The sequence below is a fragment of the Bidens hawaiensis genome, unplaced genomic scaffold, assembly GCF_021521415.1.
Source record: "Bidens hawaiensis isolate Kalapana, Puna unplaced genomic scaffold, B.hawaiensis_p1.1 tig00031804_1, whole genome shotgun sequence".
Taxonomy (NCBI): domain Eukaryota; kingdom Viridiplantae; phylum Streptophyta; class Magnoliopsida; order Asterales; family Asteraceae; genus Bidens; species Bidens hawaiensis.
Genome location: NW_027495381.1, coordinates 157,975 through 171,950, shown reverse-complemented (window position 1 = coordinate 171,950; position 13,976 = coordinate 157,975). Strand labels below are relative to the sequence as shown.

Genomic DNA, 13,976 nt, shown 5'->3' with positions numbered 1-13,976 from the left:
ATAACCTTTAGAGGCTTTAACTAATTGCAAATTTTAGAACACATGGTACAATCCTTATAAAACGTATTGTTAGTTTGAAATCAACTTTCCCAAAATGACAATAACTTTTGGGTGCTGCTAAACGTACCCCTCTCTATTATTATTAATTTATTTTTTAGTATTAATATTTAACTTTTTTTAAAAAAAAATTATAGTATCAAAATATACACATATATAATACATTGATGATGATGATAATAAATATTATGATTAACATCAAAGACAATAAACACAAAAAAGTGAGAGTAAAAACTTCCCAATTTTAATTTCATATTTTAAAGAGAGATCATAAAATACAAAAAAAAAAGTTACATGAAAGTAATATGTAAAATGAAATTCTTAAAAGGAAATGAAAGTTAAGATCGGGGATAGTTTTTAATTTAATATTTTCAATGGACATCATGAAATGCAATAAAATGTTACAGGGGAGTAATATGTCAAATAAAGTTCTTAAAGGAAATGAAAGTTCAGGGGAAGGGGTATGATAAGTAGAGGAGGGAGGTACGTTTAGCCTAATCATAACTTTTTCATATGATAATATATATTTTTTTAAAGGCACAACATAAACACAAACATTTTATCTTTTTAATTTGAATATAATATTATTACAATTTTTTTATTTAATTTAATTTTAAAAAGTTAGCATGTTACGCGAGTATCGGTTTGCGTTGTTCCCCGCTTTATTGCACGGGCACATTTTAGCATGTTGTATTTAAATTTGATGGGGAATTAAAAATTTTAAATGGGCCAAGTAGTACGATATAAGAAAATACAGAGCCATTTAATTTAGCCCATATTTACTAGCCCACAAATTAATTAAAGATGTAAAATAATATGAGCTAGAAATGTGTGTGTAACCAAAACCCTAAACTCTACTTGTTCTTATAAAAGGCCTCCGCTTCACTCATAAACCCTACCAACCACCAGTGAACCATGAGAGCTCCAATCAGAGGAGGACGTGGCGGCGGTGGTGGATTTAGAGGCGGCCGTGGCGATGGCGGCGGTAGAGGCGGAAGAAGTGGCGGCCGTGGCGGCGGCAGAGGGGGTGGCGGAAGAAGCGGTGGTGGTAGAGGTCGTGGTGGTGGTGGCAGAGGTGGACGTGGTGGCGGTAGAGGCGGTGGAATGAAGGGAGGAAGTAAGGTTATTGTGGAGCCGCATAGACATGAAGGTGTGTTTATTGCCAAGGGTAAAGAAGATGCTCTTTGCACTAAGAATATGGTTCCTGGAGAAGCTGTCTATAATGAGAAGAGGATCTCTGTCCAGGTACATGTTATTTTATATTTAAATGGTTCGGTTCGGAACCAATTGGGCTAAAGTTTTTTTTCTGCTTTATATGAAAAAAATGGATGCTTAAGTACATGAATAGAGATATTAATACATGTGACACGGTGGTATATAAATAAATATATAAGATAGAGATAATAACATGAGTCACAATATTTTTTTTATACATGCTAAAGTGATAGAAAACAAACAATATCTTTTACATATTGTGCTGCTAACTTGCTTTGGGGAAAAACGTATTGATAGCTTATATTGTATGCTACTTGAAATGGTGATGTTAATCATGAAACACATGAAGTAGGTGTTTGGGATTGTTTATTTTAAGCAATTTATAAACTTTTTCCATAAGATAATAAGCTGGGTTAGTAAGTTACCCAACGGGTCTATATTCTCTTATATCATCGTACTTATTATTATCATCAAGGAATTTAAACACCCTTGAACTGGAGGATATAAAGCTAGAAATGTATGAAAACATGAATTGATTTTATTTCGGTTAACATTGGGTACACAAAATAGCAGATGATGGTTTTATGAATTGTTAACTTGAAGAGGTAGGTCCCAGCAGAGCCCAGTTGGACCCGCAAGACTCACCTCAAAGAGGGACGTCTGCGCAGTTGAACCCGCAAGACTCACCTTCAACAGGGACGTCTGCGCAAAGGCTAAACTCGCAACCCCTTGAAGAGAGACGTCTGCGCGGAAACCAACTGGGGCCGCAGGACCCACCATGCTCAGAGACGTGACGTCCTTACGCGCAGTACATAAGCTGTTCCCGCAGGAAAAGCCTCCCAATGGTGAAGTACTCCGCCTGTTCCCGCAGCTGCGGATACAAGCCATCAGGGAAGGCTACCTGCGCAGCAAGGCTACACGCACAAGGCACTTAACTCTTAAATAATTCAGTAGTCACCTGAAGAGGAGATGAGCAAGCCGGGAACACTCCTGCACAAAGCCGGGAACACTCCCGCACAAATAAGCCAGTCCGTACGATACTGGAGGATCTTTTGTACTGTACCTGACGAGGTATGGACAAAAGATCTGGCCAAAGATACGACAGCTCACTGACAACAGTATGACGAGCAGCACGCTCTTGTACTGTATGTCACTATTAGCCGCTGCCTACTCACCAACCTGTCGGAGGACGTGCATGGCCTGCAGTTGGTGGAACAGGAATAGTACACAGCCGGCCTGGTCACTATCAGCCGCTGCCTACCCACCAACCACCAGCATGGCATGTGCGTAGCCCACAGTTGGCAGAACAGGAACACTATTCAGCCGGCTGTACCTGCTTGGAAACCTACCTTCGGCTATAAATACTCCAACACATTGGAATGGTACGGACACATTACATTACCTTATATCTTATCTCATCTCATATCTTGATATATTACCTGATATCTGCTCTAGTCATTCTCTTAATATACACTTATATTCAAGAACAATCTAGTCTGATTCTCACGCCGGAGGGTGGTCACAAGGAGGTACCCCCCCTTCTCAGTGACGAGCTCACGGTGTCTGTTTTGCAGGTTATCAGAAGAACTATCTTTGCCGGACCTAACCCTCGTGGGAAACATCTACTTAACCCCCAGATTATTCGTAATCTGCCCGGGGTCGATTAGTGTTTCTTCATTGGCGCCATCCGTGTATAAAAGCTAGAACTAATTCATTCAGTTTTTTCAAAACCTCCGAAAAGATGGTTAAGGTTACTCCGTTGCCAAAGCCAGCGAGTGACCAAGAAATCCCGATAATCACAACCCCAGCTACTGGGAGGAACACCGGCGAATACACACATTTTACGAACACTACCCCGGTTACCCAAGCCGGGGCAAGTGCAGTAAATTTTACGAACACTACCCCGGTTACCCGAGCCGGGGCAAGTGCAGTAAACAATTCTCCCCTGGGATTCATTGAAACCCAGGTGGAAAGACAACAGACGAGGCCCCCTCGCCAAACACTTGAACAAGTTAAAGCGTGGGCGGAAAAAAGTCAAAGGGAATTCCAAGCTGAGTTGGATGAACGCTTGCGTTCACTCCAACAGGCTGACGAATTCAGAAGCACTCAACAGCTCAACATGAGCAATGAGTAAGAAATACTTGGACGATGATTCGGAGGAATCCGACACCGACGCAAACCCTCGCCATAGGGCGAAAGGGAAGCGTAAGGAAACGGACTTCCAACCGAGAAGGAATTTTGGAGAAACCTTCAAACCAAAAAACGCGGGTGGAAACCCACGTGACTTCTCCAAAACCTTTAGACCAACTGCCGCAAATGCGGGAAAGTCCAAATTTGCAAGGGACATTGCGGAAGCAATTGCCCCGAAAAGTGCCAAACAGATGTCCAACATCGGCACTTATGATGGTATGTCCGACCCTGATGATCACTTGAACAGATTCATAGCGGGGGAAACCGTCAGCAGATGGACGGAACCCACGTGGTGTTATATGTTCCAGATGACGCTGGTTGGAGCGGCCAGGGCGTGGTTCGATCGTTTACCGGTCCACCACATCTATGATTGGGCGGACTTTCAGCACAAGTTTAGCCAACACTTCAGTCAACAGAGAAAGTATACCGAAGAGCAATGGACAATCCTCAATTGCATTCGTGAGGAAGATGAATCTTTGCTAGACTTCATCACTCGCTTCAACTCAAAGAAGCTAAGTCTGGGTAATATTAGCGAAGATCTTGTTCGCGCTGCTTTCATCCAGGGCGCGAAAGACCCAGAGCTCATCCGCACCTTAACGGGTAAAGATGGCATGCCATCCACATGGGATGCCATCATGACAGCAGCTAAACGCTTCGCGGAAACGGAAAAGCAACTGGGTAGAGATCTTCCCCAAAGCACAAACCTCTACACCCAGAAAACAAGAGAAAACAATGTCCTTACCGCTCGACTAAACAAAAAGAGGAAGCTAGGCATTTGGCAGTCAAGGGTAAACTTTGACACCTCATCCGGCTCGCACCCTCGGTTAGGCGGAAAGGATAACATGCAGTCGTCGAACCGGAACTCCAGATGGACGCCACTCACCAAAAGCGTCACCGAGATATTCGACACCGAGAGGCTCCCATGGCCAAAGGCTCCAATAATCCGAGAGCGTCACAACACTGATCAGAGCAAATTCTGTGACTTCCAGAGGACAAGAGGCCACAACACCGAGGAATGCGTAGACTTGAAAGACATCGTCGAAGCATTTGTCAGAGATGGGACGCTCACGCACCTCGTGGCGTAATGAACGCTGAGCAGGCTAATACGTGTAGAACCCCAGTTGGGGAAAACACGAATATAACTGCAGCTTCAATGTCGGAGACTACATACTGCGTAAACAACGAGATTCCGAACCAAGTGCATATCGGCTCGAAAGGCTCGATGACACTCCCAAGAACATGGAAGGGAGCTCAATTACACAGTCTGCATGTAGATCAATTCCAAACTTGTAAAAGAAAAGGCCCAGAGCCACTTCTAATGGAAATGATTCTCCTTATCACATTGATGCTGATGATCTTACATTTATACTTGTAAACTTTCCACACTGATATGCCGATTTTCACCGCATACATAAGTGGGGAAGTAGGTCGTTGCGTGTGGAAGGTGGCAAAACCCGCATAAACACAAAAAACGGCCAACCTTCACGCAGGTCAGTTATAGGTAAAGTTGGGTCATCCCACTAAATGAAAGTGCCGGTCCTACCCGCACAAATCATGATAGAGGAAACCCAACCTATTGACAACCGCGCGTCGAACGGTTAATTTATTCAACACTGATATGCCGGTTTTCACCGCATAAATAGGTGTGAAGTCGTTGCGTGTGGAAGGCGGCAAAACCCGCATAAACACAAAAAACGGCCAACCTTCACGCAGGTCAGTTATAGGTAAAGTTGGGTCATCCCACTAAATGAAAGTGCCGGTCCTACCCGCACAAATCATGATAGAGGAAACCCAACTAACCTATTGACAACCGCGCGTCGAACGGTTAATTTATTCAAAACACTGATGCCGGGATTTCACCACATAAATAGGTGTGAAGTCGTTGCGTGTGGAAGGCGGCAAAACCCGCATAAACACAAAAAACGGCCAACCTTCACGCAGGTCAGTTATAGGTAAAGTTGGGTCATCCTACTAAATGAAAGTGCCGGTCCTACCCGCACAAATCATGATAGAGGAAACCGAACTAACCTATTGACAACCGCGCGTCGAACGGTTAATTTATTCAAAACGCCGATGCCGGTTTTCACCGCATGTGTAAAGAAATCGTTGCGTGTGGACGGCGGAAAAACCCGCGTAAACACAATAAACGAAAAACCTTCACGCAGGTCAGTTATAGGTAAAGTTTGGTGATTCCACTAAATGAAAGTACCGGTCCTAATCGCACAAATCATGAGGAAACCGAACTAACCTATTGACAACTGCGCGTCGAACGGTTAACTTATTCTAAACACTTAGAAAACATCTTCAAGGAAAAAATGAGGAAAACCTCCACGCAGGTCAGATATAGGTAAAGTTTAGCCATCCTACTAAGTGCAAGTGACGATCTTACCCGCACAATCACGAAAGAGGAAGCAAAACTTTAACCTATTATCTACCACGTTGATAGGTTAACTTATTTAAAGTACTTAAGAAATTGCTAAGTTAAACTAAAGCATGCACAAGCAAATCATATATTGTTTATGCGGCAAAACAAGTGCCAAATTAGACTATAATATGCATGAGCAAGTCGTATAACGTTTATAGAGCAAGAGTGGCGGTCCTACCCGCACAAAGATTTATATTTCATAATAATTCAAGTATTACAAAGAATGGCCGGGTATCTACCCGCCTACAAGAATATAAATCTATACAATGTAAACCTATCCTAACAGTGGGAAGGGATCTAAAGGTTCAGGCTTCAGGACCACGACCTCCAAACCCACTTGTACCCGCACCATCAGTTGGCTGTGCCGGTTCAAGGAAGGTCTTGAGAATGGTTAACCCATCATCAGCTGCAGCAACTTCGTTCACCTTCTCCACCACTGGATGCGGGAAGGCAGCATACTGGTTCACTGCTTGGTCATAAGCAGCTTCGGTATCCACATCATATAAAGGGAAGTTGGAAAGCGGGATGCCATTCTCAACGAACCCTAGACCAAGCAGGAAGCCAGCCTTTTCCCCATCCTCATGAGAAGCGTTGAGGGCTGCGCTCATGGCATCGTCATATGATGTGTCCGTGAAGACTCGATGCACAACCTACAAGAAAAAAAATATATACAAGTATCAAAACCTTTTCTATGTACAAAGAAAAGCGTAAAGACATTATGAAGCTAAGCTTACCTGCGACAACGCTTCTCGTAGAAGCCATTCGTTGGTAACCAGAGCATCCTGGAGGGCAGCTTGAGCTTGATTACTGGCGCGTTCGGCTTCACTTTTGTTAAGGTTGGCAAGCAACACTTCTTTAGCCGCAGCCTCTTCGACGCCCTTTAGCTTCCGCTCAGTGTGGTCAAGCATGCCCCTCTGGTCCAAGATCTCTTGGAGCTTCTTGGCGTCTTCCATAGCCAAGGCATCATGAGCCTGCTGGAGCCTCTCTAATTTGGCTTTAAGCTCCTCATTCTCGATGCGTAGAGGCTCAGCAACAGCTTCAGCCCTGGTGGCCCTCTCAGTTGCGTTCCGAGCAGTTTCCTTAGCTAACCGAAGCTGTTCGTTAACAGCTTGGGCAGCCTTGGAACGGGCCTCGAGACGGGCCTGAACTTCAACTTCAAGGGCCTTGAAGGCCTTCTCCTTCTCCGCAGCAGCGGCGGAGAGCCTCCTGTTCTCCTCCCGGACAGCCCGCGCTTGAGCTACTTCTTGGATACGAGCTGCTTTTAACTTGTCGTTTTCACGACAAAGCAGCTCGACGCGCGGCTGCATCCGGGCTAGGAGAATCCGGAGCTCGTTTGTCAACCTACCCTCCTGGTAGCTTGACATTGCCTCCCCCAGCGCCCCCCTTGGGGCGGCGTGGCGCGCCCATTCGACGCATTCTACAGGCGTCCGAAGGGTTGTTCCTCGGCGGATGTTCCATCGTGGAACATACACTTCATTGGAATCCGACACTGCAAAAGCGAAAAGCAGTTAGGAAAAGATGATATATAAAAAAATATATATATATATAAAATAATAAAAAGGCCAAAATAACCCTACGCACCTGTAGGGTCGACAACAGAGTGATAGCCACCAAACTCATCACCTGAACCTAAGGGATATCCATCCAAAAGGTCAAGGAGACGGGAAAGAGGCAAGGATTGGCTAGACGCCCCAACCCCAAACGTACCTGAAGGACTGGCCATTGTCGCAGGCGCCGGAGGCATGGTGGAGGTTGCCGCGGTGGAAACCAACGGAGGTGAACTCACCGGAGGTGAACTCACAACCGTGGTCGCGGCTGCGGAAGAGCCCGCAAGAGAAATCACCGCCGGCTCAGTGATGGATTCTATGAAAATGGCACTGACGGCCGGCGGGGATAATTGCACAGCTGAACAGTTGGCTCAACGGGATGAGCAACTGAACCAGTACTGCAAGCAGGCGTAGCCGCCTGGGTCATCGCCTCGGATAGGTTGACCAAACCTACCTTCATGGGTCCAGAGCTGCTCCCTCCCGCTCCACTCTGGAATGCCGTAGCATCCACGCCTGCATAAAGAAGATATATTAGCATAATGGCGGAATGATATGAAGTTAAAAGTAAAGGAAGTTTGTACTTACAAGTCCTCTTGAGCTTGAAGGTACGAACAAGCGGGGACGAACCCGATGGAACCGGCCTCTTTACGCCTGTCACCGTCGCGGTACTGGTCTGCCCGGAGGTGACAGCCGTCTCAACCTCCGGAGTAATGGTCTCATCACCACCAGGGTTCCCCGCCACCTCCTCGCTTTCGGTCTCCGAGTCAGATCGATTCATCGGATCGGCAGTGGAGGCAATCTTCGCCTTCCCCTTCCCACCGGCAGCCTTCTTCTTCCTCGCCAATAAAGGACCATCTGCGGATTCCTCATCAGAAGATGACAAAATTAGAGGAATTCCCGCAGAGGTTTGAGCATTGAGAGGGCGAGGGTCAAAAAGTTCTTTACCTGGCCGCCTGGCGCTCATGATCTCGTGGCCTGGCGGGTAGACCTCCACGAACCGATCCGCCGTTTGCTCAAGGATGGGCAACTCGTTCTCATCTAGAGCACGAGTACCCATCCGAGCGGGACCATCACTCTCCCGCGGCTGCAGGAGAGACTGCAAGTCGTTTCCCTCTGTAATAAAAAAGAAAACGGTTAGAACAAAACCTTAAATTAACGGATAATATGAAGCATACCGTAAGGGACAGAGTTCAAACCGTATTCAAGGACGATGGGAATCTGTGACGCCTCCTTCCACACCCGGCTCATCCCGAGCATCACCATCCCGGACTCCGCAAAGCGGTAAACCGGAGACTGGATCCGGGAAACCTGGGAGAACCATTCCGCCTCCTGGTAGTTGGAGGCGTGAAGGGCGGGGAGTCCTCTGCCATTCTTAAACGTCATCGCAGGGGGGACGACGCGAGCGGAGATATAAAAAAACCCCCGCTTCCACGACCGAAGACTGCGCTCGGTAGCGCAGATCTTCAAACCCTTGATCCGATTGACCAAGGTGTACCACCCCTGGATGCACCTCCAGGAGTAGAAGGTCATCAACCGATCAACGTGGGGCTCCGCACCCAGAATAAGGCACACCCACTCAAAGTGGCGGATCTTGGCGATCGCCATCGGGTGTACCTCCGTCAGATGCACACCGTGCCTCTCCAAGACACGGTATACAAACTTCGTCAATGGGAACCTAAGATTCCCATAAACGAAGAATGCAGCATACACCCCTATTTTGCCCTTGGGGGCATCGTACACCGTCTGGTGTGGCTCCGGAAACTCAGGCTCGAACGGCTCGAGCATGAACTTCCGGACGATGTACCGATAGAGCTCGATGGGAAGAGCACACTGGCATTCGCCAGCAGTGCTCTTATCGTCCTTATCGGAAGTGGACGACGGATTCTCGACGAACACGTCAGACTCCTCGGCAGTAGCCTCAACATCATGGAAAGAAGACATTCTGGAAGGATGAAAGGCAACGATTTCAGAAAGAATATTCGCCGGAAATCGCTTAAGGAGAAGATAGAAGTGAAAGTGTGGATTACAAAGGACCCTCTCCCCCTTTATATACTCATCTCAATGAATGCGATGAATTTAATGCGGAGGAGAGAGAAAAGAGCTGATGCAATGAAACTATGACACGTGGAAAAAGCAAACTGGCAACAGCTGTTGACGGGACGCGCGCCGTAAAATCCGCACCCACGCGCCCAAAAAATCGCGCCCACGCGCCTGAGAAAGCGTCTGGAATGACCATGTACTGTCACGTCGCCATAACTTCTTGCACGTCCTGACAATGTCAGAAGAAACCGTCGGACGACGTTTCAACAGTTTGGACTGTTCTTATCCTTTCACCAACTCTTCGAAATTCAAAGATTCAAAAAGATTCAAAACTAAGCGGGAATATACCCCTTACCTTGGCAACCAAGTAACTATAAGACAGGTGCGAGTACAGTGTTAAGGCAAAACCCTTCACATACTTAGCACCTGCAGGGAATTGAAGCCAAGAATACCTCGGCAACCAAGTAACCATAAGACGGGTGCGAGTACAGTGTCAAGGCAAAATCCTTCACATACTAAGCACCCGCAGGGAATTGAAGCCAGGAATACCTTGGAAGTAAAAGTAACTATAAGACGAGTGCGGGTACAGTGTCAAGGCGAAACCCTTCACATACCTAGCACTCCGCAGGGAATTGAAACCAAGAAGGATCTTCCGGGCCATGCTTGCGGAAACGGGAATATCATCCCCGCATAGCGGGAACGTCGAGAACTAGATTGTTTGAAGCTCCAAGATGGAATTGGTGGTTTAAACATAATTGATCACTATGTTCAAAACTACCAAAACCTCATGGAGAATCTACACAAGTGGAACTCAACGCTCCTGACTTGCGAGGAGGTTACAGACCTACCTGCATCATACCCAAAGATCAAGCAGAAAAGTCGGGAATTTCTGCGTGACATTAGGACTTCCGCGGGAAGAATCCCCATGGAAAACCTTAAAACTAAACCCTTTTCAAAACCCTTTGCTTAAGTCCAAAAGTTCACCTCACTTATTAATTCATGAGAAGAACATTGGACTGGGGGGAGTTGAAGAGGTAGGTCCCAGCAGAGCCCAGTTGGACTCGCAAGACTCACCTCAAAGAGGGACGTTTGCGCAGTTGAACCCGCAAGACTCACCTTCAACAGGGACGTCTGCGCAAAGGCTAAACTCGCAACCCCTTGAAGAGAGACGTCTGCGCGGAAACCAACTGGGGCCGCAGGACCCACCATGCTCAGAGACGTGACGTCCTTACGCGCAGTACGCAAGCTGTTCCCGCAGGAAAAGCCTCCCAATGGTGAAGTACTCCGCCTGTTCCCGCAGCTGCGGATACAAGCCATCAGGGAAGGCTACCTACGCAGCAAGGCTACACGCACAAGGCACTTAACTCTTAAATAATTCAGTAGTCACCTGAAGAGGAGATGAGCAAGCCGGGAACACTCCTGCACAAAGCCGGGAACACTCCCGCACAAATAAGCCAGTCCGTACGATACTGGAGGATCTTTTGTACTGTACCTGACGAGGTATGGACAAAAGATCTGACCAAAGATATGACAGCTCACTGACAACAGTATGACGAGCAGCAAGCTCTTGTACTGTATGTCACTATTAGCCACTGCCTACTCACCAACCTGTCGGAGGACGTGCATGGCCTGCAGTTGGTGGAACAGGAATAGTACACAGCCGGCCTGGTCACTATCAGCCGCTGCCTACCCACCAACCACCAGCATGGCATGTGCGTAGCCCACAGTTGGCAGAACAGGAACACTATTCAGCCGGCTGTACCTGCTTGGAAACCTACCTTTGGCTATAAATACTCCAACACCTTGGAATGGTATGGACACATTACATTACCTTATATCTTATCTCATCTCATCTCATATCTTGATATATTACCTGATATCTGCTCTAGTCATTCTCTTAATATACACTTATATTCAAGAGCAATCTAGTCTGATTCTCACGCCGGAGGGTGGTCACAAGGAGGTACCCCCCCTTCTCAGTGATGAGCTCACGGTGTCTGTTTTGCAGGTTATCAGAAGAACCATCTTTGCCGGACCTAACCCTCGTGGGAAACATCTACTTAACCCTCAGATTATTCATAATCTGCCCGGGGTCGATTAGTGTTTCTTCAGTACACAAAATAGCAGATGATGGTTTGAATTGTTAACTTGAACAGCATTATTTTTTACAACTTAGGTTTGAGTAAAATATATATTAGTAGTAGATGCAAATAACTTATATATTTGAAATAAGTGTGAGTTGATTGCAGACTCGAATTGTAGAAAACATTGTATTTTAAAAGAGAAACAAAATTGTTTTAATTTAGCTATATTATTGTTATAATAAAAGTTTAAAGTTGATTTACAAAATAATTTTTTATAGTTAGTTTATTATATTTAGTTTTCTACACTTATACTATGTTGATAATTTCAAATTATTAACCAATTTGATTTGTATTTAGAATGAAGATGGCACAAAGGTTGAGTACAGAGTGTGGAATCCTTTTAGATCAAAATTAGCTGCTGCTATTCTTGGTGGTGTTGACAATATTTGGATGGTAAGTACACATTTTATTACTAATAAAAGCAATTTTGTCATAAAATTAGGGTTTAATGTTTTTAATTATATTTTCAGAAACCTGGATCTCGTGTGCTTTATCTTGGTGCTGCATCTGGAACTACTGTGTCTCATGTGTCTGATCTTGTTGGACCGGTAAGAAGTTTTATTAGTAATTTTGTACTTGTATTTGAAAATTTGTGTTAATAATAGTTATGATGTTGTAATTGCTAGACTGGAGTTGTGTATGCTGTTGAGTTTTCACATAGAAGTGGAAGAGATTTGGTGAACATGGCGAAAAAGAGAACAAATGTTATTCCTATTATTGAAGATGCCAGACACCCTGCTAAATACAGGATGCTTGTTGGCATGGTTGATGTCATATTTTCTGATGTTGCTCAACCTGATCAGGTTTGCTTTTCATTTATCATTATTATCTATCTTGGAATTTTCTTAGCTTGGTTTTGTTGATGTTTTCAAGATTTTTACAAGTATTGTTGTGTTGTTTTAAAAAATGTTGCATTTTTCTTTTGATTTCTTGCAATGAATCATATGATGAGCTACTCAGATTCCCCCTCAGGACATCTTGGATGATGCCAAACCGAGTTTCTGATGGTTTTATTGCTATTGATTTATTGTTTTCAGTTATTCATTGATATGTTAAAAACATGTTGCATTTTATTTTACAACAAAATGGTTTACTTTGTGGTTTCAGTGTGTTTTTCATGATTTTATTCGATTATTTAATCGCAGCTAAATATTGTCGGTTTTATGTTGTGTTTAAGATCTATTTTTTCTTTGCATTGTTGCCTTCAAGTTGTTTTTATGCTTATATATCGTTATATCAAGTCTTGAGCTGGTTAATTGTTTTTGGTTTTATTGTTTTGATAATTATTTTTTAGTTATTTCTAACGTATCATATGAAGAGCTACTCGGATTCCCCTTCAGGACATCCTGGATGATGCAAAAACCGAGTTTCTGATGATATTTTCCTCTTTTGTTTTTTATTTGTTTTTAATTGATTTGCCAAAAATACATTTTAGCTGTTTTTATTTTATGCATTTGTCTTAAGTGAATGCGCAGTTAAACGTTTAAGTTTCATTAGCCTTTGTTAACATTTCTCATGTTTGCAGGCTAGGATTTTAGCTCTCAATGCATCTTATTTCTTGAAAACCGGAGGCTATTTTGTTATATCGATTAAGGTTTGCTTTTACGTTCCTCATATTCATATTATTTATAGGTTAGTTACTTGAAATTTTAATACCAACATTTATGTCGATAGGCAAACTGCATAGATTCTACTGTTCCAGCAGAGGCGGTGTTTGCCTCGGAAGTTAAGAAGCTTCAAGCTGAGCAGTTTAAACCTATGGAGCAAGTAACGCTTGAGCCCTTTGAACGAGACCATGCTTGTGTGGTTGGAGCTTATCGTGTACCCAAGAAAGTGAAATCTTAATTTTGGTTTGTAATATGAATGAATGAATTAAGTGGTTATTTGATCCTTTGTTCTAGAACTTATTGATGTAGTACCTTAATTTCAAGTTTTAGATTTATGTTGGCAATTTTGGGTCTTGCCCTTGGTGTTTGTTTATCTTTTTTTAAGTTGTTTGCAAGTTTATTATTATCAAAAAAACTGGATCAAGCTCCAGATCACGTGGGCCACTATACCCTCTGGGGCTTGATCCAGGGTCATGTCATCGTCTACGTGTCGGGTTTTGATTTGATCACTTGTGGCTCAATCAAACCCCATTACCCTTAGCCTTAAGTTGGAGTATTAACGCATGTGCCATGATTTTCAAAACAAATAACTAGCCATTGGAATTAACAGAAAAAAAAACCTTTTTAAATATTTAACACAAATATACTATAAAAACAAATCCAAACCTCAACTTTAGTAATTAAGTGGAGTTCCGACCCGAATAATCCACAACTGAACCCATCTACCGTCTCGATGCCAACAGTCTCTATT

At 44.3% G+C, this 13,976-nt stretch overlaps 1 protein-coding gene and 2 non-coding genes across 3 annotated transcripts; all 3 read left to right on the top strand.

Moving 5' to 3' along the window:
* The first annotated feature begins 927 nt into the window (after positions 1-927).
* Positions 928-13,581, top strand: LOC143582612 (rRNA 2'-O-methyltransferase fibrillarin 1-like). The gene is made up of 6 exons (XM_077065132.1): positions 928-1,302; positions 11,916-12,011; positions 12,089-12,166; positions 12,245-12,421; positions 13,144-13,212; positions 13,293-13,581. The coding sequence occupies exons 1-6, from the start codon at positions 973-975 to the stop codon at positions 13,461-13,463; spliced, it is 921 nt and encodes a 306-aa protein (XP_076921247.1). The 5' UTR covers positions 928-972; the 3' UTR covers positions 13,464-13,581.
* LOC143582615 (small nucleolar RNA snoR60) lies at positions 12,557-12,627 on the top strand. Its single transcript, XR_013144003.1, has one exon. It is a non-coding gene; the product is annotated as a small nucleolar RNA snoR60 (small nucleolar RNA).
* On the top strand, positions 12,925-12,996 carry LOC143582614 (small nucleolar RNA snoR60). The gene has a single exon (XR_013144002.1). It is a non-coding gene; the product is annotated as a small nucleolar RNA snoR60 (small nucleolar RNA).
* Positions 13,582-13,976: the final 395 nt, after the last annotated feature.